Source organism: Scyliorhinus torazame, chromosome 7 (assembly GCF_047496885.1).
Source record: "Scyliorhinus torazame isolate Kashiwa2021f chromosome 7, sScyTor2.1, whole genome shotgun sequence".
Classification (NCBI taxonomy): Eukaryota; Metazoa; Chordata; class Chondrichthyes; order Carcharhiniformes; family Scyliorhinidae; genus Scyliorhinus; species Scyliorhinus torazame.
In genome coordinates, this window is record NC_092713.1 from 179,250,946 (window position 1) to 179,276,139 (window position 25,194).

Here is a 25,194-nt window from a genome sequence, read left to right on the forward strand (position 1 = left end):
CGACACAAAGGTTGGTGGAATTGCGGATAGCGATGAGGACTGTCTGAGGATACAGCAGGATTTAGATTGTCTGGAGACTTGGGCGGAGAGATGGCAGATGGAGTTTAATCCGGACAAATGTGAGGTAATGCATTTTGGAAGGGCTAATGCAGGTAGGGAATATACAGTGAATGGTAGAACCCTCAAGAGTATTGAAAGTCAAAGAGATCTAGGAGTACAGGTCCACAGGTCATTGAAAGGGGCAACACAGGTGGAGAAGGTAGTCAAGAAGGCATACAGCATGCTTGCCTTCATTGGCCGGGGCATTGAGTATAAGAATTGGTAAGTCATGTTGCAGCTGTATAGAACCTTAGTTAGGCCACACTTGGAGTATAGTGTTCAATTCTGGTCGCCACACTACCAGAAGGATGTGGAGGCTTTAGAGAGGGTGCAGAAGAGATTTACCAGAATGTTGCCTAGTATGGAGGGCATAAGCTATGAGGAGCGATTGAATAAACTCGGTTTGTTCTCACTGGAACGAAGGAGGTTGAGGGGCGACCTGATAGAGGTATACAAAATTATGAGGGGCATAGACAGAGTGGATAGTCAGAGGTTTTTCCCCAGGGTAGAGTGGTCAATTACTAGGGGGCATAGGTTTAAGGTGAGAGGGGCAAGGTTTAGAGTAGATGTACGAGGCAAGTTTTTTACGCAGAGGGTAGTGGGTGCCTGGAACTCACTACCGGAGGAGGTAGTGGAAGCAGGGACGATAGGGACATTTAAGGGGCATCTTGACAAATATATGAATAGGATGGGGATAGAAGGATACGGACCCAGGAAGTGTAGAAGATTGTAGTTTAGTCGGGCAGTATGGTCGGCATGGGCTTGGAGGGCCGAAGGGCCTGTTCCTGTGCTGTACATTTCTTTGTTCTTTTGAGACTCTGGAACAGAGAATCCCACCCTCGTGACCGGGAGATTTGGCCCATAATAATTTAATCAAACTCAAACTTTTCTCTCCCCGAAGGGTCTCCCGCTTCAACCTGTACCCAGGTCAGGGTTCTGATATTAGTGAGGTAAGGGGATGTTCATATTCTATGGGGATCACAGGGAACCAGGCTGTCCTTATTCCTTGAACTCCGTGGGCATTATAACAGAAAAGCACTTTGAGAAATAGTGTCAGAGTAATTTGAGAGATGACATTTAGCAGGTGCAGAATCATGTTTGGGAGAGACGGTTGAGTTAGGAGCAGTGGTTCCCAAAGCATCCCTTAACTGGGGGATGCTTCACCTCATGTTTGGGTCTGTTCAGACCCATTGAAAGGAGGTTGGGTGCTATGATTAGCCAATAACTTTCATTGCATCAAGGATGGCAGAAGACAGACATTTTCATTAAACAATTCCAATGTCCTGAAGGTGATTCATTTCATAGATTAAGGAGGACGTTATGAAACAAAGGGAAGAGATTCAAAGTTATTTCAGGTATTCAAATGATTTTATGGAATGTCAGTCACTCACCACCCTGCGGAAAAAACTGAGAGTAAATCTGCTTGAATGTCTCCTCATTGACAACACCACTGGGGCACTCCTGGAAGAAAAAGCATAGAGAAATGAAGAGGAGAAGACAAGGTAGAAGGATTAATGTCAAATGTTTTGAGTGAAATCACATTGAAATAATTGAATATAAACTCAAAAACATAAACCAGTACTGATGCAAACTCAAACACACAGAACCAACAATGAATTTAATCTAAAAAACAGAACCTAATGCTGAGTATATTTATTCAGATAACACACATCATTAGACTCTGAGGGGATTTTATTTCGAAATACTGAAAGTTTGTTTATGAAGGGAAAATCATGCTTGACAAATCTGTTGGGATTCTTTGAAGAGGCAACCAGTACAGTCAACAAGGGGGAGCCAGTCGTGGTGGTATATTTGGACTTTCAGAAGGCGTTTGACAAAGTCCCGCATGAGAGATTATTGTGCAAAATTAAAGCGCATGGGATTGAGGGAAATGTATTGAGGTGGATAAAAAGCTGGTTGGCAGAGAGGAAACAAAGAGTAGGGATTAATGGGTATTTTTCAAATTGGTAGACAGTAACTAGTGGGGTACCACAGGGATCGGTGCTGGGACCCCAGCTATTCACAATACATAGATTGGATTTTGGCGGGAGCGGTGCCCAAGTGATTTCTGGGAGGTAAGTTTCTCCTTTAAAAACACTTACTTTCACAGGAGCAGGCCATTGGATTTCGGCGGGAGCGGTGCGCAAGTGATTTCTGGGAGATATGTTTCTCCTTTAAAAACACTTACTTTCACAGGAGCAGGCCATTGGATTTCGGCAGGAGTGGTGCGCAAGTGATTTCTGGGAGGTAAGTTTCTCCTTTAAAAACACTTACTTTCACAGGAGCAGGCCATTGGATTTCGGCGGGAGCGGTGTGCAAGTAATTTCTGGGAGGTAAATTTTTCCTTTAAAAACACTAAAACACTTCTTTTCTGTTTTATTTTTTCAGCCCCTCTGTCCCACGGTGAACCCCTGGGCCCTATGGGCACCGAGCGGGAGGAGGGGGCACTGGGTGCCGACCCAGACCTGTCCCATGGAGTGGGGATGGTGGCCACCCCTGGGGAGGGTTCCCCCGAGCAAGGATCCACCACGCTCCACCGAATACTGCGGTGGCAAGACCAGCGCCCCCAGCTCTTTGCCTGAGATCAAAGATGGCTACTCACCTCTGTGGTTCCCCACAGAAGCCCTTTCACCATTTGCTGGGGAGGCCACTGAATGATGGGAGGCCATTGGATATGGTGTGGCTCTCGTTAATTGCAAGTGGCGATAATTGGTTTCTTGCCACACTATGGTGAGATCCTGATTTTGTCTATGGGAGCAGGCCAGTTGCATCGCGAACTGTTTGGTGCCTGGCGTGGTTCTCGTTTTCAGCCTCTCCCGCTATTCATCAGCCTCATTTCGCTTGAACGAGAGCGTAACGAGGCTGGAGTATCGTGCCCAGTGTCAAGGAAGAATTTGTTCTCTCGGAGTATTATTGGTCTGTGAAATTATCTTCCATAGAAAGCACTGGAGCCTAAGATAGACATTTTTCTGATTGACAAAGGAGTCACGGTTTAGGAAGTAGGCAGGAAGTGGAGTTAAGGACAGAATCAGACCATGCCCAATGTTATTGAATTTTGTGCTTGGGTTTAATGGACAGAATGGAAAAGAATGAACATTGACCATGACCTGTTAATGGATGCTGATTTTCTCTGACAGATAACTACCCTGACCAAAGTCAAAGAGCAAAGAACAAAGAAAAGTACAGCACAGGAACAGGCCCTTCGTCCCTCCAAGCCCATGCCGACCATGCTGCTCATCTAAACTAAAATCTTCTACACTTCCTGGGTCCGTATCCCTCTATTCCCATCCTATTTATGTATTTGTCAAGATGCCCCTTAAATGTCACTATCGTCCCTGCTTCCACCACCTCCTCCGGCAGCGAGTTCCAGGCATCCACTACCCTCTGTGTAAAAAACTTGCCTCGTACATCTACTCTAAACCTTCCCCCTCTCACCTTAAACCTAGTAATTGACCCCTCTACCCTGGGAAAAAGCCGCTGACTGTCCACTCTGTCCATGCGCCTCATAATTTTGTAGACCTCTATCAGGTCGCCCCTCAACCTCCGTCGTTCCAATGAGAACAAACCGAGTTGCACTAAGACTAAGACTAAGTTGCACTAAGACTAAGACTAAGTTGCGATTCTTCAGAAAGCTTTCTAAGTGTGGTAGCGAGTGGGAACTGCCACGAGTTTCTGGGTGCTCGGCCAGCAATGTAATCCAACGTTAATTGGTCCACTTAGCGAGGCCCCACAGGTTTCATGCTGCAAATGAAGGCTCGCCAGTCGATTCGCCGGGATTCCGCTCGCCAGCCCACCGCGAACAAGGTCGAGCAGCACTTGCTCAGCCAGCTCCGCTCAGCCCACAGCCATGGTGCCGAGGTGTCAGGCCCCAAGGTTTGGAGATGGGGACCTGGGAAGGCTCCTAGGTGGGGTCGAGGCCAGGAGGGATGTCATGTTCCCCTGAGGGTCCTGGAGGATGAGCTACTGGGCAGCCAGTGCCGCCTGGGACAAAGTGGCAGCAGCCGTCAGGTCAGGCAGCGTGACCAGGAAGACTGGCCTTCAGTGCCTCAAGAAGGTACACCAGGCAGCACGGGTGAGTTGACACTCCAGCAGGTCCATTGTCGATTGGAGGAGTTCCAGAGGCTATGGGCAGGAGATGTTGCCAGTAATGAGTAGCACCGAGGCCAACACTGCTAGGGTGGCAATTGCAATGGAGAGCCTGGTACATGACGTCAGCAGCATTAGTGAAGGTGTCCAAGACATCGCGCAGTCGGTGACGGCCATGGCTGAGGACCTCGGCAGAATGCCCGATGAGCGGGGGGATGTGACCAGTAAAAGGCTGACCTTGATGAGGTGCTGCGGGATATGTTCTGGTCTCAGATGGGAATGACTGAGGTGTTGCGGAGCTTGTCCCAGTCGCAGGTGGGCATTGCGTGGCCCAATCATTGAGGAGCGTCGCTGAGAGCATCAACACCATTCTGCAGACATCAGGGAGCCACCAGGACTGGCAGAGCCGGATGCTGCAGGGACAGCCAGGGCTCGATCCAGCTGCTCCTCCGAGGGGAGCCCCAGGGCCCTATAGGCACAGAGCGGGAGGAGGGGGCACTGGGTGCTGACCCGGACCCGTCTCCCGGAGGGGATGGTGGCCGCCAGCTCTTTCGAGTTCCACCCCTTTGATGACACTGCATTTCGCAGTCAGCAGATGGGACAGGGTGGCACGGCTCCCTGAGGTGGCCCCCAGAGAACGCCCGCCAGGAGCATCGATGGCCATGGGACATGGCAAGCAGCTGGCTGCCTCCACCTCTGATGTGCATCCTGGGGACACACCTAGATGTACCGGTAGAGAAAGGAAGGCGGAGCACGTCGAGGATCACTGAGAGGGCACTGGGGGAGGGGAAAGAGCTGGGTAGGTAGGGGGTGAGGGAGTGAAGGGGTGGTGGAAGAGTGGGGCGGTGCCAACTGGAGCGTGGGGCATTGTTGGACACTTGTGAAAATTAAAATCTCTTCACCACAACTAGTATGACGCCTCTGTCACTTTCTTCCTCAATGCGGGTGATGCGACCATCAATTCACACGAGACGGAGAGTTGAAGTGAACAGTGGTTTTAATCAGCTAGATCTGTGCCTGCCTGCGACTGCTCTGTACTGAGTGCCGCCTACAGGCTGCAGATCTATATACCTCCCCTGAGGGGGCAGAGCTATAGGCAGAGCCCACAGGGGCATCAACATAATAGAATACAATGTAATGCAATACAATGGTGAATGGTAGCAGTAATACATTCACCACAGCGGGCTGACCTCTGAACCTTTTGCCCATCTCTCCAGGCATGCTTCCCCACAGCCTGGCACACCGCATGCAGGTGATGGGTGTGAGCGAGCCCTCAGCAGACAGGCAGGGATCAGACTATGGCATAGATTGAGGAAGACCGGCGCTCAGCTCTCTGCGGATTATCATCACCCACTTGCCCTCAAAGGTGCCGACACAGTCACATCACCCTGGATTGATGGAACACAGACCCTGGGAGGATGGGAAATGAGGGGAAGGTGGTGGGGAAGGTATTGATGATGGATAAGGTCATGCCCTATGTGAAACAGGTGAGCATAAGGGTCTCCATGGCCCTCCGGGTTTGCCGGACCTTCACCGCTACCGCCTGTCCTGCAGTCTCTGGTTGGTCCCCTGGTTCCTCCCTGGGATCGTCCTCCAACTCTTGCTGGTCTGGCGCCTCCTCATCATCTTCATCCTCATTGGAGGTGGCCACATGCTCCTCATCCTCCACCTCGAGCACATCGCCCCGCTGCTGTGCCAGGTTTTGGAGGACACAGCAGACCACCACAAAGCGGGAGACCCTCTGGGTAGTGTACTGCAGGGCACCATCGGAGCGATCAAGGCATTGGAAGTGCATTTTAAGCAGTCCGATGCACCGCTCAATGACTGCCCTGGTGGGCGCATGGGCCTCATTGTATCGGGTCTCCGCTGCGGTTTCCGGCCTCCATACTGGCGTCATTAGCCAGATCCTCAGCGGGTACCCCTTGTCCCCCAGGAGCCACCCGGACATCCTGGGGTGGCCCTCGAAGAGGCTGGGGATGTCTGACTGCTCCAGAATGTAGCTGTCGTGCACGCTCCCTGGGAAACACGTGCATGATCTGCACGTGGTTGTCACACACGAGCTGTAAGTTCAGGGAATGAAACCCCTTCCTGTTGAGTTAGGGCCCTCCCAGCTGGCCAGGTGTGCGCAAGGCTACATGCGTGCAGTCTATCAGCCCCTGTTGTGTTCTTTGTTTTGTTCTTTCAGGATGGTAAAAGATATAGTGTTAACAAAGAACAGCAAGCAGTGTTTAATAAACAAAGCTAACTTATTACACCACACCAAATTAAATTCGAACATATTACTAAGCAATTAGTTAAGTAAAGATTACACTGCACGGAGCAGCACGGTGGCGCAGTGGTTAGCAATGCTGCCTCACAGCGCCGACGTCCCAGGTTAGATCCCGGCTCTGGGTCACTGTCCGTGTGGAGTTTGCACATTCTCCCCGTGTTTGCATGGGTTTCGCCCCTACAACCCAAAGATGTGCACGGTAGGTGGATTGGCCACGCTAAATTGCCCCTTAAAAGGAAAAAATGAATTGGGTACTCTAAATTTAAAAAAAAAGATTACACTGCACATCTACAGTATTAAACTATGCTATCAGTTAAACTATCCCACACCTATTCCTTGCAGAGAAGGCATTCTGCGAATGGATATCACAGGCCATAGACGGGTATGTAACCAACAACCAGAATGGGGAGGTCTCACACTCCACATTTTGGGAGGTACTGAAGGTGGTGCTGAGGGGGGAAATGATTGCATTCAAGGCATGCAGAGATAGGAAGGAGAGGACGACCAGGCAACACTTGGTCGACTCCATACTGGAGATGGACTGGCAGTACTCCATGGTCTAAACCATAGAATTATGGGCGGAGAGGAAAAATTGCAAATAAATTTTGACCTGCTCTCCACCGGGAAAGCAGTGCACCAGCTCCACCAGACAAGGGGGACCTTTTTTGAGCATGGAGACAAAGCCAGCCATCTGCTGGTGCACCAGTGGAGGAAGCAGGCAGCCATGAGGGAAATAGCTCAGGTCAAAGACAGGTGCAGCAAATTAGTCGCAGTGTCGGAACAGACCAACAAGGCATTTTCAACCTTTTACCGAGGGCTGTACACCTCTGAGTTCCCAGAGGGGAACTCGAAGATAAAGCAGTTCCTCGACGGACTGGACATGTCGGTTGCGGGGGAAGATAGGCGATGGGGCCTGAAAGCACCATTAGAGTTGAGTGAAGTCATGGAGAGTATCAACTCCATGCAGGCAGGAAGGCGGTCCGGATGGATGTCCCAGCAGACCTCTGCAAACAATTTGCACCAGCATTGGCTTCGTACTTGCAGAAGATGTTCGTAAACTCGCAAGTAAGGAGCACACTGTCACCAACACTGGCCCAAGCCTCAATATTACTAATACACAAAAAGGACAAAGAACTGACAGAATACGGGTCCTGAAGACCCATCTCACTCCTAAACGTTGACGCAAAGATCCTGGTGAAGGCCATGGCAAGGTGACTGGAGAGCTGTGTGCCAGAGGTAGTCGCAAAAGACCAGACGGGCTTTGTCAAGAGTAGATAGCTAATGGCGAACATCAGGTGCATGCTGAACGTAATAATAACCACATCCAGGGAGAGAAAACACCAGGAGTGATCATCTCTTTGGGCACAGAAAAGGCCTTCGATAGAGTCAAATGGAAGTACCTCCTAGAGGTACTGGAATGCTTTGGGTTCGGGCCAGGGTTCACCTCCTGGGTGAAGCTACTGTACACCGCTCCCACGGCAAGCGTACGGACAAACATCACCAGCTCTAGATACGTGTGGTTGCACAGGGGCATGAGGCAGGGATGCCCGCTGTCCCCACTGCTATTTGCTCTGGCAATCGAGCCACTGGCGATCGCCCACAGAGCGGCAAAGGGGTATCCGAAGGGGAGACAGAAAGCATAGAGTCTCACTCTATGTGGATGACCTATTCCTCTACATCTCAAACCCCCGGGCCAGCATGGAAGGGATAATGAAATTCCTGAAGGAGTTCGGAGCCTTCTCAGGCTACAAGCTTATCCTGAGCAAGAGATCTTCCCAGTGAACCCACAGGGGGGAGGGACAGAGCTGGGGCTCTGCTGTTCAAATGGGCCCAAACTAAATTCCCCTACCTGGGGATCCAAATAGCCCATGACTGGACACAGATCCACAAATGGAACCTGACAAATTTGGTGGAGGAAGTCAAAAAGGACCTGCAGAGGTGGGGCACCCCCCCCACTCTCATTGGCAGGGGGAGTCCAGACAGTCAAAATTAACATACAGTCCAGGTTCCTCCCGATCTACATCCCCAAGGCCTTTTTCAACACAGTTCTACCACTGGGTGTCCACAGTAGAAAGAGTACGAAGTTGGGTCAGTGAACGGAGTGGTGAGGCTGGAAGAGAGTTCCTGTGCAGGGACGGCCCTTCGAGCGCTGGTCACGACCTCATTCCCACCCCCCCTGTCCAGATACACGAATAGCCCAGTGGTAGTAGCCATGCTCGAGCATGGTACCAAATATGGCAGCAGTTCAGTCGAACCGAAATGTCCACCATGGCCCCATCTGCAACAACCACAGGTTCACCCCCGCAACAATGGATGCCTCCCTCAAAAGTTGGAGACAGGACGATAGGACCCTTCAACTAAGGGAGCAGCTGTTCCCTATCCATCCTGTCCATGCCCCTCATAGTTTTGTAGAACTCGATCAGGTTACCCCTCAGTCTTTTCTGCTCCAGCGGAAACAACCTGAGCCTCTCTTCCATTCCAGGCAACATCCTGGTGAATTGCCTCTGCACCTCCTCCAGTGAAATCACATCCTTCCTATAATGTGACAACCAGAATTGCAGACAGTACTCCAGCTGTGGCCTCACCAAAGTTCTATACAACTCCATCTATATGAGGTTCTATATGACCTCCCTGCTTTTGTAATCAACCCTTTGGTCCTCTTTTGCTGAATTTTAATCTGTTCCCAATCCTCAAGTCTGTTGCTGTTTTTTGCTAATTTGTATGCTTCTTCTTTGAATCTAATGCTATCTCTAATTTCCCTTGTAAGCCATGGTTTGGCCACAGTTCCCTTGCTACTCTTGCGCAAAATAAGAATAAACAACTTTTGGAGTTCACCGACTCATTCCTAGAATGCCTGCCATTGCCTGTCCACTGTCCTTCCTTTCAGTAACGTTTCCCAGTCTAACATAGCCAACTCATGGCTCATACCATCACAGTTACCTTTATTGAGGTTCAGGACCCTGGTCTCAGAATCAACTACTTCACCATCTCAGACTAAAGGGGCGATCCTTTAAAACAGAGATGAGGAAGAATTTCTTCAGCCAGAGGGTGGTGAACTTGTGGAACTCTTTGCCGCAGAAGGCTGTGGAGGCCAAATCACTGAGTGCCTTTAAGAAGAGATAGATAGGTTCTTGATTAATAAAGGGATCAGGGGTTATGGGGAGAAGGCAGGAGAATGGGGATGAGAAAAATATCAGCCATGATTGAATGGCGGAGCAGACTCAATGGGCCAAGGGGTCTAATTCTGCTCCTATGTCTTATGGTCTTACTATTCACATTACTAAAAAATTCCATCATATTATGGTCACTCATCCCCAAGGGTTCTCTCACAACCAGATTGCCAACTTTCTCATTGCACAATACCCAGTCCAAGATGGCCTGGTCCCTTGTTGGTTCCTCAATGTATTGGTCCAGAAAACTACCCCGTATACACTCCAGAAATTCCTCCTCTATTGTATTGTGACAAATTTGACTCACCCAATCCATATGCAGATTTAAGCCGTCCATTAAAGTTAATTTATTAAATGCATCTCTGATTTCCTGTCTAGCTCGATTCCCAGCGTTTCCATTACAGTTTGGTAGTTTGTATACAGCCCCTATGAATGTTTGAATGTTTGGTGTTTGAATATTTTTGAATCTTTCAATATTTTTAAGGCAGATGTGGGTAGATTTTTGGTAAGTAAGTGGGTGATAGGTTATCAGAGGTAGGGGGCTATAGATTTGGGTTACCATCAGATCATCTATGAGTTTATCAAATGGCAGAGTGGGCTCGAGGGGCTGAATGGCCTACTCCTGCTCTTTGCTCATATGTTTGTCTGGTCAAATCATTGCCATGGGGAATGAACTAGGGAATGGCTGTCATCCCAGCTTTGTTTATTTTGTGTGCGAATATATGTAGCTTCTAGCATGGGTAAGTGAGCCACACTGTGAACCCAACTGATAATCTTCAATTAATTGTTAATGTAACTCTAAGCACAATTAAGATTATTTAGCAGGTGCTATTCAATAACAGAATCACATCTAATGTTTGACACTATTTTCTGAATTTTGAGTTATGGTCAGTACTTTACTCGCAGGTTTTTCAATTTTCCTTATCCTGATCTATTCTGACATTGGACATGAATAACGGGTGGTCAGCTATTTGCTAATTGGTCCCCACTTCAATTCCCATAGCCAATCTAAGGACTGCCGAAGCCTGTGTTGGAGTAGAAAATGACCTTGGTCACAGTTCTGAATACATTTGAAAAGATGGCCCCACTCTGCACGTGATTGAAATTTATTCCAGTCTAATTTTGTATGGTTCAGGCCCTGTTGACTATTTGTTCATGTGAATATATTTGAACAGTACACAGATTGCCTCCTCAACCTGGCGTTCACAGATTATTGGCCAGTAATACACATTTAATATTACATCACACTCCTTCCTAACTCAAAACCATATCCACAACTCTCCAGTACTTCCATAACCTCTCACCCTATACCCTAATTTGCTGCAGTGCAGCAATGCCAAACATTGTGGCCTGTAACAAGAGTCCGTTGTGGCTTTTCTTATCTGAATCCAAACAAAATAATGATGGTGTGGTGAACCACTGTAATAGGAGATGTAAGATAGGACCTGCGCTACAGGTTCGCTGGTTGCTCATGCTGGCTGGCTCCGCCCACAGAGAACTGTATAAATATCCATGACCTCCAGTGCCCTGCCATTTCGCCAGCTGCATCTGACTGTAATAAAGCCACAGTTGTACATAGAACATAGGACATAGAAAATACAGCACAGAACAGGCCCTTCGGCCCACGATGTTGTACCGAACCTTTGTCCTAGATTAATCATAGATTATCATTGAATTTACAGTGCAGAAGGAGGCCATTCGGCCCATTGAGTCTGCACCGGCTCTTGGAAAGAGCACCCTACCCAAACTCAACACCTCCACCCAACACCAAGGGCAATTTTGGACATTAAGGCCAATTTATCATTGGCCAATTCACCTAACCTGCACATCATTGGACTGTGGGAGGAAACCGGAGCACCCGGAGGAAACCCACGCAGACACGGGGAGGAGGTGCAGACTCCGCACAGACAGTGACCCAAGCTGGAATCGAACCTGGGACCCTGGAGCTGTGAAGCAATTGTGCTATCCACAATGCTACCGTGCTGCCCTTAAGAACAAATAAATCTACACTATATCATTTTACCGTAATCCATGTACCTATCCAATAGCTGCTTGAAGGTCCCTAATGTTTCCGACTCAACTACTTCCACAGGCAGTGCATTCCATGCCCCCACTACTCTCTGGGTAAAGAACCTACCTCTGATATCCCTCCTATATCTTCGACCATTCACCTTAAATTTATGTCCCCTTGTAATGGTCTGTTCCACCCGGGGAAAAAGTCTCTGACTGTCTACTCTATCTATTCCCCTGATCATCTTATAAACCTCTATCAAGTCGCCCTTCATCCTTCTCCGTTCTAATGAGAAAAGGCCTAGCACCCTCAACCTTTCCTCGTAAGACCTACTCTCCATTCCAGGCAACATCCTGGTAAATCTTCTTTGCACCTTTTCCAAAGCTTCCACATCCTTCCTAAAATGAGGTGACCAGAACTCTACACAGTACTCCAAATGTGGCCTTACCAAAGTTTTGTACAGCTGCATCATCACCTCACGGCTCTTAAATTCAATCCCTCTGTTAATGAACGCGAGCACACCATAGGCCTTCTTCACAGCTCTATCCACTTGAGTGGCAACTTTCAAAGATGTATGAACATAGACCCCAAGATCTCTCTGCTCCTCAACATTGCCAAGAACTCTACCGTTAACCCTGTATTCCGCATTCATATTTAGTCTTGTACCCAACTTTAGTCTTTGTGCAATTGATCGTGCATCAGATGGTTCAGTGAGAGTTCTGTGAATGAGATCGAAAGACAGAATCTTACATTCTTAAAGCCCCTGTAGAGCACCTGGAGCTCCCTTTTGGTAAAGTTGGTTTGGGCCTGAAGTTGCCGTAACCCCTCAGGCCGGTAGCAGACGGTGGCCATTTCCAACTCATCTTCAATCTTGTCTGGAAAAACAAGCAGACAAAAACTGTCAGGTAAATTATAAGAGAGAAATCCAGCAAGAACAATTGTTGAATGTGGTGAAAAAACTCTGCCATACACCTTGTACAATCACGTCATCGTTGTGCTCAGGACAGTCATATTGAATTCAAAATGTTAACTCTCTTTCTCTATTTTTTTATGCTTCCCCCAGACCTGCTTTAGGTTTTGCAATACTTTGAGTTTTAATTCAGATTTCCAGCAGCAGCAGGATTTTGCTTTTATTGTGCTGTGTTCCTGAATTAAATCAATGTGTGTGTGGGGGGGGTGGGGGGGTGGGGTTCCATCTATGCGTTCAGAATCGAGGGGGGGTCCCAGAACGGCTTTCACACAAGATTTTTCCGTTCGATTGTTCACGCCCCTCGCCAATGAAGTAATGGGAGTTCCCGTCATGAACTCAGTGGGCCTCACCGCTGTATCATCCCTCCGCCCTGCCAGCATGAAATGAAATGAAATGAAATGGCCACATTAATAGGGTTTACAACAAGTTATGTAAAACAGCAAAATGCCAAATGCACTCCACCTGGGGAGCACAGGTAAATATGGCCCCCGGGGGGGAGGGGGTCATGACCGGATAGTACCCTGGCAGTGCCCAGGCACTTGCCCAGGGCATTGCCCATGGCACTGCCCGCCGCCGCTGCTCTTCTCAAGAACAAGGTTGCTGGTGGGGTGGACTCTAATTGAACCCACCTCTCTCCACCCCCACCAGCGTGATGTCATGGGACTCTCCTCCAGCATTTCTTTAAACTATGTTTCAAAAAATATGGTGGGAGAAGATGACAGTGGAGCTGGCGGGCAATGCAATGCTCCACCCAATATCTCCCTCTGTGTCCTGACCTACAGCTGAGTCCTCTCCAAATACTCTGCTGATGGCCATATTTAATTTGGTTTGGATTTTGACATTACCTGTTTATATTTATTACCTTTTAACTCTTACGTTGGGAGAGATCATCAACCCGTTAAACAGTGTCTCTCACTCTATGCTGTTTTACTAATCTAATTTCTTCACCCTGATGTATACACGTGTGATTGAACTTCATCACCTACATCATTGTACCTCAACACTTCTCTCAAAACAGCATGCTCTGACTATTTCTGCTTCACTTCATATAAATACATTGGAAACATTCCTCCCAGGGCCAATCGATCCTTTTGACATGGTAATAGGTGTAATATTTCCACAGGTTTATATTTGCAAGTGTGTTCAGTTGAGTATATTTATTACTGATAAGCACCTTAACTATTCATGCTCTCCTCATAATAAACGCAGACTAAAGAGACTCTTCCTGATCCAGCTAATAGCTTAGATTGTCCACAAATCCTCAGAATGGTTTACTACCTGTCAGAACCACTGGCTACTATTCAGCTGACTTGGGTTAACGTCAGCTGAATGGCGGGCTTTGTGGGGTGTTTCTCAAAGCCTGCAGCACCATTAAACATCACACTATTCAATGGCACTTTACTGTTATCTTTTGGCCCAGGAGAGATTCTCTCCATCGAGGCTGCACTTAGAGGAATTAGGACATCAACTGCAGAGTCAGGGTATCATCCAGCCCACTGCCCGACTGCAGAACCCAAACGAGAGAGACGCAGGAACACATGGTAGGGCAGAAATGAATAACAGGTTTATTATGGTGTATTCAAAACTACGATTGACTATATTGGCGGGGGGTCCCGGCGGGACGGAGTGGCATGAACCACTCCTCCGCACCTTCAGGGGCTAGGCCGGCGTCGGAGTGGTTTGTGCCCCGCCGGCCGGCGTGGAAGGCCTTTGTCGCTGCGCCAGCCGGGGCTGAAGGGACTCAGCCGGCTGGCGCGGGTCCGCGCACGCACGGGAGCGTCAGCGGCTGCTTACGTCATCCCCGCGCATGCACGGGGGGGGTTCACCTTCGCGCCAGCCATCGCAGAGACTTAAACGGCCGGCGCGTAGGAATAGAGTGCTCCCACGGTACAGGCCCGCCCGCGGATTGGTAGGCCCCGATCGCGGGCCAGGCCACCGTGAGGGCACCCCCGGGGCCAGATCGCCCCGCGCCGCCAGGTCCCGCCGGTAAGGGACCTACTCCAATTTATGCCGGCTGGCATAGAATGGGCGGGACTTCGGCCCATCACGGGCCGGAGAATTGGCGTGGGGCCGCTGCCAGCGGCTGTCAACCGGCGCGATTCCCGCCCCCGCCAATTCTCCGGCGCCGGAGAATTCAGCAGCCGGCGGGGGCTGGGATTCATGTCACCCCCCGGCGATTCTCCGACCCTATAACTCCTGTCCCCGAAGGGTCAGCCTCCCTGACCTGCACCCAGGCCAGGGTTGTTAGGACTTTGGTTAGGCCACATTTGCATGCAGTTCTGGTCGCCACGTTACCAGAAGGGTGTGGATGCTTTAGAGAGGGTGCAGAGGAGGTTCACCAGGATGTTGCCCGGTATGGAGGGTGCTAGCTATGACGAAAGGTTGAGTAGATTAGGATTGTTTTCGTTGGAAAGACGGAGGTTGAGGGGGGACCTGATTGAGGTCTACAAAATTATGAGAGGTATGGACAGAGTGGATAGCAACAAGATTTTTCCAAGAGTGGGGGTGTCAATTACAAGGGGTCACGATTTCAAGGTGAGAGGGGGAAAGTTTAAGGGAGATGTGCATGGAAAGTTTCTTACGCAGAGGGTGGTGGGTGCCTGGAACGCTTTGCCAGCGGAGGTGGTAGAGGCGGGCACGATAGCATCATTTAAGTTGCATCTAGACAGATATATGAGTGGGCAGGGAGCAGAGGGAAGTAGATCCTTGGAAAATAGGTGACAGGTTTAGATAAAGGATCTGGATCGGCGCAGGCTGGGAGGGCCGAAGGGCCTGTTCCTGTGCTGTAATTTTCTTTGTTCTTTGTTCTTTGTTATACTGTGTGGTGTTTCCGCCTCCAATTACTGGGAGAGTTCAGACTCAGCCGATGTCCCATCAGCATCTCTGCTGGTTCCACGCCCGTTGTGGCCTGGGGGGTCGTCCAATGGTCGAATAGGATCCGGGCCAGTCACGTCTCCCAAGACCCTGTGATCAGTTTTTCATTGCCCTCTTGAAAGTTTAGACTGTCCTCTCGGCCATACCGTTTGATGCTAGGTGGTACGGGGTGGTCTGTACCTTGTGAACTTCGAACCACTTTGAGTGGGAATCCACCATCATGAGGAATGTTGCTCCCTAAAACGGGCCGTCGAAGTCTATGTGAGCGCGGGCCCACGGTTTTCCCAGCCATTCCCAAGGGTGTATTGGTGCAGCTGGGAGGGCCTTCTGGTTCTCTTGGCATGGGCCGCAGCACTGGGCCAAAGTTTCTATGTCTGAGTCGATAGTGAGCCACCAGACATAGCTGCAGGCAAGCATCTTCGCACCTGAGGGAGAAGGACCGCTGCGGGTAAGGAAGGGTTGGGTGGGACAGACCTACCATTCCGGCTATGGGACGAGGACCGGGGGTAGCCATTTTGCTAAATAAGTGGATGATATTCACGGCAACAAAGACGGTGATGGACGAAAAGGGACGGTACTGCATGGTCAGCTGTACCCTGGACGGGGCACCGGTAGTCCTGGTGAACGTGTTCGCACCCAACTGGGATGACATGGAGTTTATAAAGAAGACCATGGCGGAAATCCCTGACAAAGATATGCACCCACTGTTCATGAGGGGGGACTTTAACTGCATACAGGATCCAAGGACAGACAGGTTGAATCCCAAAACAGTAAAGACCTCCAACATGGTGAAGGAACTCAGCCTATTCATGGAGCAGTGGATCCATGGCGATTCACCTACCCAGAGGAGAAGAAGTTCTCCTTCTTCTCCCAAGTACATAACGTCTAAACACGGATTGACGACTTTAGGGCTGGTTTAGCTCAGTGGGCTAGACAGCTGGTTTGTGGTGCAGAACAAAGCCAGCAGCGCAGGTTCAATTCAGCTTACCCAAACAGGCTTGGGAGACCCTGTACGAACACTGAGACAAGGCTAGCCGTCTGCTGGCTCACTAGCTGAGAAAGCAGGGAGCCACGAGGGAAATAGTACAGATCAGGGACAGCGGAGGCAAATTAGTAACGGAACCGAACAAGGTCAACAAGGCCTTTGAGACCTTCTACCTCAGTTGTACACCTCAGAGCCCCAACAGGGGACTCAGGGATGAAGCAGTTCCTTGATGGATTGGACGTGCCAGTTTTGTGGGAGGACAGGAAATGGGGCCTGGAAGCACCACTAGAAATGGGAGAGGTCATGGAGAGTATTAGCTTCATGCAGGCGGGGAAGGCGCAGGGACCAGACAGTTTCCCGGAGAACATCCACAAAAGATTTGCGACAGCACCTGCGGGAGATTCTCACAGACGCGCTGGTGAGGGGCACAGTGCCGTCTACGCTAGCACAAGCCTCAATCTCGCTGATACCTAAAAAAGACAAAAACCCAACAGAACGTGGGTCCTACAAACCCATTTCACTGCTAAACGTAGTCGCAAAACTACTGACCAAGATCCTAGCCAAAAAGCTAAAGGACTGCGCACTAGAGTGGTAGCAGAACACCAGACGGGCTTTGTCAAGGGTATGCAGCTAGCTTCGAGCATCAGGCGCCTGCTGAACGTGATCATGACCCCATCTGGGGAGAGAACACCTGAGGCGATCATCTCCCTGGATGCTGAAAAGGCCTTCGACAGAGTCAAATAGAAGTAGCTCACAGAGGTACTGGAGCGGTTCGGGCTTGGAACAGAGTTCACTGCCTGTGTGAAACTCCTGTCCACTTACACAGCTAGCTTACGGACAAATACCACCAGCTCTAAGTAATTACAGCTGCATAGGGGCACAAGGCAGGTATACTTGTTACCACGCTGCTGTTCGTCCTTGCGATCGAGCCATTAATGCATACGGCGAGGATGGCAAGAATTAGAAAGGATCCTTTCTAAGGGATCCTTTGTATCTCCGGAGAGGAGATACAGAGCACAGAGACTCACTCTATGCGAGACCTTCCTGGTGAACCTGCAAGGGGGAGGGGCTGTCGTTTAAATTCTGCTAACTGGGGATCCAAATCACTCACGACTGGACAGGTGGAATACACTCCCACTCTCCCTGGCAGGGAGAGTGCAGACGATCAAAATGAACGTACTGCCCAGGTTCCTCTTCCTGTTGTTTATGGGCCAGAGTTTAGAGAACCCCAAAGTGTATTGTGGAGTTCACCTGACACCACGACTTTTACTAGATTGTGGTATGGGGATCACACGGCCCACTCTACAGGTGTGGTACAGCAGAAATGTAAAAGTAATTTAAAGCAAAACAACGTTTATTCTATGAACTCAGTTAACCTTTTTAAAACATACAGTGAACATCTTAGCAACCATCAATTCAAATACACCCCCCAAAGAATACAACACTTAAACTTTCCTTTTAACATCCATAAGACAACAGAACCCTTTGTATAGAAAGACATCAGATTTAACTTCACGACTGAGAACACGTTGAAATCACCAAATGAACATTCATAAGCTTGCAGAGATTCACACACATCCTGCTGTAACTACAGCTTCTCCAAAACTAAAACGAAACTAAAAAAACACCCCCCCCCCCCCAAGCTTTTCCTCAAAGCGAAACTAAAAATCAGAGCCAGAGCTCAGCTCCACCCACACTCTGACATCACCGCAGCCACTTGAGCAGACAAACATTTCTTAAAGTGACATTCCCATGACACTGTTTAGATCCACCTCATCTACATCCCCAAGGCCTTTTTCAACTCACTGGAAAAACTGATTATAGTATTTGTATGGGTGTGGGTGTGGGGAGGGAGGGGGGGGGGCGCGGGGGGTAGAATACAAGGATCCCAAAGAGAGTACTACAGAGAACGAGATCCATGAGAGGTCCAGCCCTCCAAAACCTGCAATATTACTACTGGGCAGCGATTGCAGAGAGAGTAAAGGGGTGGATAAAGGAGCCAGAAGTTGAGTGGGTGCTCATGGAGGAGGAATCCTGCAGAGGGATCTCCCTCTGGGCCCTAGCCATGGCGGCACTCCCATCCCCACCTAATGATTATTCAGCAAGCCCAGTGGTGGTAACAACACTCCAGTCACGGAACCAACTGCGACAGCATTTTGGGCTAATTGAAATGACCGATAAAGCCCCCATCTGCAACAACCACAGGTTTGCGCCGGCGCTCACAGATGCCTCCTTCAAAAGATGGAGACAGGACAGGGGATGCTGACAGTTAGGGACTTACACACCAACAACAGGTTAACAACGACCAAAGAGCTGACAGAAAGATTCCAGCTGACGAGGGGAAACCAAGGAATTTTAGGATTTCTACCAAACACTAATTCATAGGGACTATAGCCCCCTACCACCTACAACTCAAAAACTTCTTACGAAGGGAAACAAAGACGTACATACAACCACACAACAATCACTGCTGGATGTGGACATCGTATGGAAAGGGCACTGTGGCGACATGTATGGCTACTGCTAAGGGACGCCAACACCCAACTGGACGAGACAAGGGAGAAGTGGGAGGAAGACTTGCCGTTTGAAATAGGCTGGAGACTCTGGAGCGAAGCACTGCACAGGGTCAACTTCACCTCCACATGCACAAGGTTAAGCGTAATGCAGCTAAAAGTGGTAGACAGAGCCCACTTAACTAGAACCCGAATTGGCAGGTTCTTCCCGGAGTTGGAGGACAGATGTGAACGGTGCCAAGGAGGCCCGGCCAACCACGCACACATGTTCTGGTCTTGCCCCAGACTTGCAGGGTTCTCAACAGCCTTCTTCGAGGCAATGTCCAAAGTGGTGGGGATGAGGATGGATCCAGGTCCGAAAGTGGCGGTCTTTGGGGTATCAAAACAGCCAGATCTCTTCATGAGGAGGAGGGCCGACACCCTTGCCTTTGCCTCCCTAATCACCCGCCGGAGAATCCTGCTCGGCTGGCGGTCAGCAGCACCACCCAAAGCTGCAGACTGGCTGTCCGACCTGTCGGAATTTCTCCAAATGGAGAAAATTAAATTCACCATCCGGGAGTCGGAAGAGGACTTTGTAGGAGCCATTCACTCAGTTGTTCAAAGACTTGTTTGTAGCCAACAACTAGAAAGCTAAAGATTAGGAGGGGGTAGCCACAACACAGTAAGGAAGGGGGGGAAATAAGGAACTCAACCAAGCCCAACAAAACAACCAGGAAACACAAGGGAAGGGGGTGTTTGCAGGGGCAACAACAACCTGAACCAAAGGGAAGAAAAACAAAGGGAAAATAGGTGGGAAGCGAAACGCAAGGGACCACAATCACCACGGCAAACACTGCAAGGAAGGAATAAAAGAAAAGGAAGGGGAAACTGTGATGTATTTATGTCAATAGTCAAAACCAATCTATCTGCAAATAGTTCTAGTTTTACTTCTTATACATTCTCTTGTTTAACTCCCACTGTTTGTTCATATTTATATTTGTTTTGTGTACGAAAACGTCAATAAAAACATAAACAAAAAAAAATTAGAATCTTTCACCTGAGGATTTCAAATAGGTTTTAAACAGCCCCCTCTTCCTGGCGCTGGACTGGAACCTCCGACGGATTGAACTGACTGCAGAAAGATCTTTAACCACAGGCCATCAGTTGAGGAAAATAAGTTGTGATGATATGTGAACTATCACCTGTTCATATGCTATAATAACCAAACTGTATATAAACATTAGTGCCTGTATGTATAGATTACAATTCTAACATCCGTCCACTAGGTGGCGTGAGCAAACATTGTTTTGTCATCTATAGCTATGATCTTCCCTGGGCCTTTCCATTCATTAAAATTGTCTCTCTTATAGTATACTACATGTCCTTGCTGAAAAACATGCCATAAAGCTCTGTCAGAGACTTCTGCTTCCAAAAAAGCTTTTCTAATGCTAGGTAATAAGACCATAAGACATAGGAGCAGAATTAGGCCACTTGGCCCTCGAGTCTGCTCCGCCATTCAACCATGGCTGATATTTTCTCATCCCTATTAACTCCTGCCTTCTCCCCATAACCCCTGATCCCCTTATTAATCAAGAACCTATCTATTTCTGTTTTAAAGACACTCAGTGATTTGGCCTCCACAGCCATCGGCGGCAAAGAGTTCCACCAATTCACCGCCCTCTGGCTGAAGAAATTCCTCCTCATCTCTGTTTTAAAGGATCATCCCTTTAGTCTGAGATGGTGTCCTCTGGTTCCAGTTTTTCCTACAAGTGGAAACATCCTCTCCACGTGCACTCTATCCAGGCCTCGCAGTATCTTGTAAGCTTCAATAAGATCCCCTCTCTTTCTTCTAAACTCCAATGAGTACAGACCTAGAGTCCTCAAACGTTCCTCATATGCCAATTCTTCATTCCAGGGATCATTCTTGTAAACCTCCTCTGGACCCTTTCCAAGGCCAGCACATCCTTCCTTAGATATGGGGCCCAAAACTGCTCACAATACTCCAAATGGGGTATGACCAGAGCCTTATACAGCCTCAGAAGTACATACCTGGTCTTGTATTCTAGCCCTCTTGACATGAATGCTAACATTGCATTTGCCTTCTTAATTGTCGACTGAATCTGCACATTAACCTTAAGAGAATCGTGAACAAGGACTCCCAAGTCCCTTTGTGCTTCTGCTTTCCGAAGCATTTCCTCATTCAGAAAAAAGTCTATGCCTAAATTCCTCCTTCCAAAGTGCATAACCTCACACTTTTCCACATTGTATTTCATTTGCCACTTTGTTGCCCACTCTCCTAGAAAAAGACCTCTTTATCCCCACTCTCTGCCTTCTGCCAGTCAGCCAATCTTCTATCCATGCCAGGATCTTACCCTGAACAGCATGAGCTCTTAACTTATTTAAAAGTCTCCTATGCGGCACCTTGTCAAATGTCTTCTGGAAATCTAAATAAATCAGGTCCACTGGTTCTCCTTTGCCTAAATTCATTGTTACCTCCTCAAAGAACTCTAACAGATTTGTCAGACACGACCTCCCTTTGACAAAGCCGTGCTGACTCAGTCCTATTTTACAATGCACTTCCAAGTGCTTCGCAATCTCATCTTTAATAATATACTCTAAAATCTTACCAATGACTGAAGTCTGGCTAACCGGCCTATAATTTCCCATCTTCTGCCTCCCTCCCTTCTTAAACAGTGGTGTTACATTAGCCACCTTCCAGTCCTCTGGGACCCTACCTGCCTCCAGTGATTCCTGAAAGATCATCACCAATGCCTCCACAATTTCCTCAGCTATCTCTTTTATGACCCTGGGATGTAATCCATCCAGTCCAGGTGACTTATCCACTTTCAGACCTTGCAGTTTACCCAAAACCTTCTAATTAGTAATGTTCACTGCACTTACCTCTGCCCCCTGGTTCTCCTGGAGTTCTGGCATCCCACTGGTGTCTTCTACCATGAAGACGGATGCAAAGTAACTATTCAGTTCGTCTGCCATTTCTTTGTTTCCTATTATTACTTCTCCAGCTACATTTTCTAGTGGTCCAATGTCTATTTTTGCCTCACTCTTACCTTTTATATATTGAAAAAAATCTCATCCTATCTTCCTTTATATTACTAGCTAGCTTGCACTCATACTTCATCTTCTCCCCCCTTACTGCTTTTTTAGTTGTCCTCTGCTCGCTTTTAAAGGCTTCCAAATCCTCTAGTTTCCCACCAAGTCCCACCACTTTGTATGCTTTTTCTTTAGCCTTTATGCTGTCCTTGACATCCCTCGTCAGCCATGGATGCCTTGTCCTCCCCTTAGCATGTTTCCTCCTCCTTGGGATGAATTTCTGTTGTGCCTCCCTAATAACCCCCAAAAGCTCCTGCCATTGCTGTTCCACTGTGCATTTAAATGCTCAACAAAGGCAGAACTAATTGCAGTCCCTTCCCAAGCTGGAGGCTGATCATCAAAAATGGATGGAATTTTAGGATTTCTACCAAACACTAATTGATAATGACTATAGCCCCCAACCATCTGCAACAAATTCTTCGCATGTACCGCTCATGCTAAAGCTGAATTTAGCTTGCAATTTGGTCTATCTGCCAAAATTTTCAGGAGCATGTAATCTATTACTGCATGGTTTCTTTCACACACCATTACTAAATGGGTTTTCGCAGTAGTATTCATAACTGTGATATTCACGTTTTCACACATAACTCTAATCTCAACATTAGCAAATTCTCCTCCATTGTCTGTAAGGAATTTTGCCGGTGGGCCCATTCCTGTCCCTATCCATTTTTCCACGATCTGATCCAGGATTACTCTCTTTTCTTTACATCTTACAATGGTTGATTGACTAAGTCTGGTTGCTTAATCTACAAAATGCAAAATAAATATATTGTTAACTTTATCCCAGATCTTAAGGTCCATGGCCACAATGTCGTTAAAATCCCTGACCAAAGGTAGGGTTACTATCGGTCATGATGGTGTCCTTCTGTACTTCCTACAAACCTCACAGCAATCACTAACCTGTTCTATCAGCTTAGTATAGTCTTCATCCTTTACCCCTGCATCCTTTAATAAATTTTTCAGCCTCCAAGGAGACAGATGCGCAAATTGCCGATGCAGTTTTCATACAACAAGCTTTTTATCAGCTAAAGTCCCATTTCCAACTGCCAATAACACATCCTTAACAACTGAAATATTATTTGTCAGTAATGGAATACAATAGTGTCCTGACTGTGTAAATTGGAAGCCCACCGTCTTTCCAAAAACTGTTGCCTTATCCTGTTCCATATCCAGTTTCATGTGTGCTTTCTTCATCGACGGTCTGCTCAGAAGCAAAGGTATCTCACTTGATACAACATCCGAGCTAATGAAATGATCCACTCTGGCAATATTGCAAGGGATCACCACTCTTTTCAGCGACTTCAGAGTATTACCATCCCCAAACTTGAAACTTGGGGAACTTTCAAATTCCTTAACCTTGTTACGATTTTCAGCATTCAAAGAGTCCAGGTAACATTTTAACCAGTCAATTCCACACACAGTAGATGTGCAGCCACTGTCCAATACAGCACAATTGAAGAATTCTGCAATCAACACCCTCATTACCGGAGTAAAGCTGCTTGTTAATAGGACAATGCCTTCTTTCTGATCATTATCGTTTTCCTCTTCCGACTCCTCCATGTCATGTGTAGCTTCAATCGCTCTATTATAACGTGTTGGACAGTTGAAAGGACAATGGTATTGAGAGTCACACCCAAAACATCGATTTATCATACCCCGGGCATTTCTGGGGTTCATTCTCCTCTTTCCATTCTCCTTGTCCCTCCTCCTATTATAGGTTTTAAATGGGTTTCTGTCTTCATAATTTCCAGGTCCCGATCTCCTTCCATACTCTTGAAACCTATTCGTAGCCATACAATCTCGCCATCCTGTCAGTAGTGTATCTTCCATAGTCTGCTTTATTGCTGACTGATCCATTTGTGACATAAGAGCCACAGGAATTGAATGTTTCCCCAGAAACTTCTTTGAGGCCTCTTATCATCTGATCGAATAAGATATCATTATCCGCAAGTTCAACTCCTGTCAAAACCACGAGCCTATCCATGTTGGTCACTCTTGCACAGTCCAGTAACCTAAATGCCAACATTGGAAATTCCAGGCATTTTTTGTGCAGCCTTCTGTTCTGTATAGTCTGCTAAATTCCATTATATAGTCCTCAATAGAGATATCCTCTGTTTTCTGGAATCTATCAAATTTTGACCAGGCTTCATACGCACTTAACAAGTCATCCTTTTGATAAATCTTATCCATAAAATGTAATAGAGTCTCCAGACCTTCTTCTGAATCTAATTGTTCCAATTCCAGCTCAGAAAACACTTGCCTTCAGATTTTACTCTCATAAGGTAGAGAAAGAGCCAATGCCATACCTTGTTTCCTCTTTTCCAAGGCAGTTACCTTCGTCGACATAACAACTGCACTTGTCCATTGGTCGTATGATCCCCTTTCAGAAAATATTGGTGGATAGTCATATCCGGTCATCTTTATCCTAGGTTCAGCCATATATACATTTTTTTCTTCTCACTCAGTCCTTGGTTGAGTCTGGAAAATTTGTATCTTTCAACCCTTCACATTTGCACAGCAACCATCCTTATGTTGACAGGCCAACAAGAGGCGAGGCCACGTTGGATTTGGTTTTGGGTAATGAACCAGGCCAGGTGTTGGATTTGGAGGTAGGAGAGCACTTTGGGGACAGTGACCACAATTCGGTGACGTTTACGTTAATGATGGAAAGGGATAAGTATACACCGCAGGGCAAGAGTTATAGCTGGGGGAAGGGCAATTATGATGCCATTAGACGTGACTTGGGGGGGATAAGGTGGAGAAGTAGGCTGCAAGTGTTGGGCACACTGGATAAGTGGGGCTTGTTCAAGGATCAGCTACTGCGTGTTCTTGATAAGTATGTACCGGTCAGACAGGGAGGAAGGCGTCGAGCGAGGGAACCGTGGTTTACCAAGGAAGTGGAATCTCTTGTTAAGAGGAAGAAGGAGGCCTATGTGAAGATGAAGTGTGAAGTTTCGGTTGGGGCGATGGATAGTTACAAGGTAGCGAGGAAGGATCTAAAGAGAGAGCTAAGACGAGCAAGGAGGGGACATGAGAAGTATTTGGCAGGAAGGATCAAGGAAAACCCAAAAGCTTTCTATAGGTATGTCAGGAATAAGCGAATGACTAGGGAAAGAGTAGGACCAGT

The 25,194-nt window shown here is 47.9% G+C and overlaps 1 protein-coding gene across 2 annotated transcripts in view; it reads right to left on the reverse strand.

Annotated features, from left to right (window-relative positions):
* The window catches only part of LOC140426730 (A-type potassium channel modulatory protein KCNIP1-like), a 948,039-nt gene that overhangs the window by 504,678 nt on the left and 418,167 nt on the right, over positions 1-25,194 (reverse strand). For both annotated transcript variants that reach the window (XM_072511852.1, XM_072511851.1), the window contains exons 2-3: positions 12,386-12,510; positions 1,491-1,560 (exon numbers count right to left, since the gene is read on the reverse strand). In XM_072511852.1, the coding sequence (XP_072367953.1) occupies positions 1,491-1,560; positions 12,386-12,510 (195 nt within the window). The remainder of the gene's footprint in view (positions 1-1,490; positions 1,561-12,385; positions 12,511-25,194) is intronic.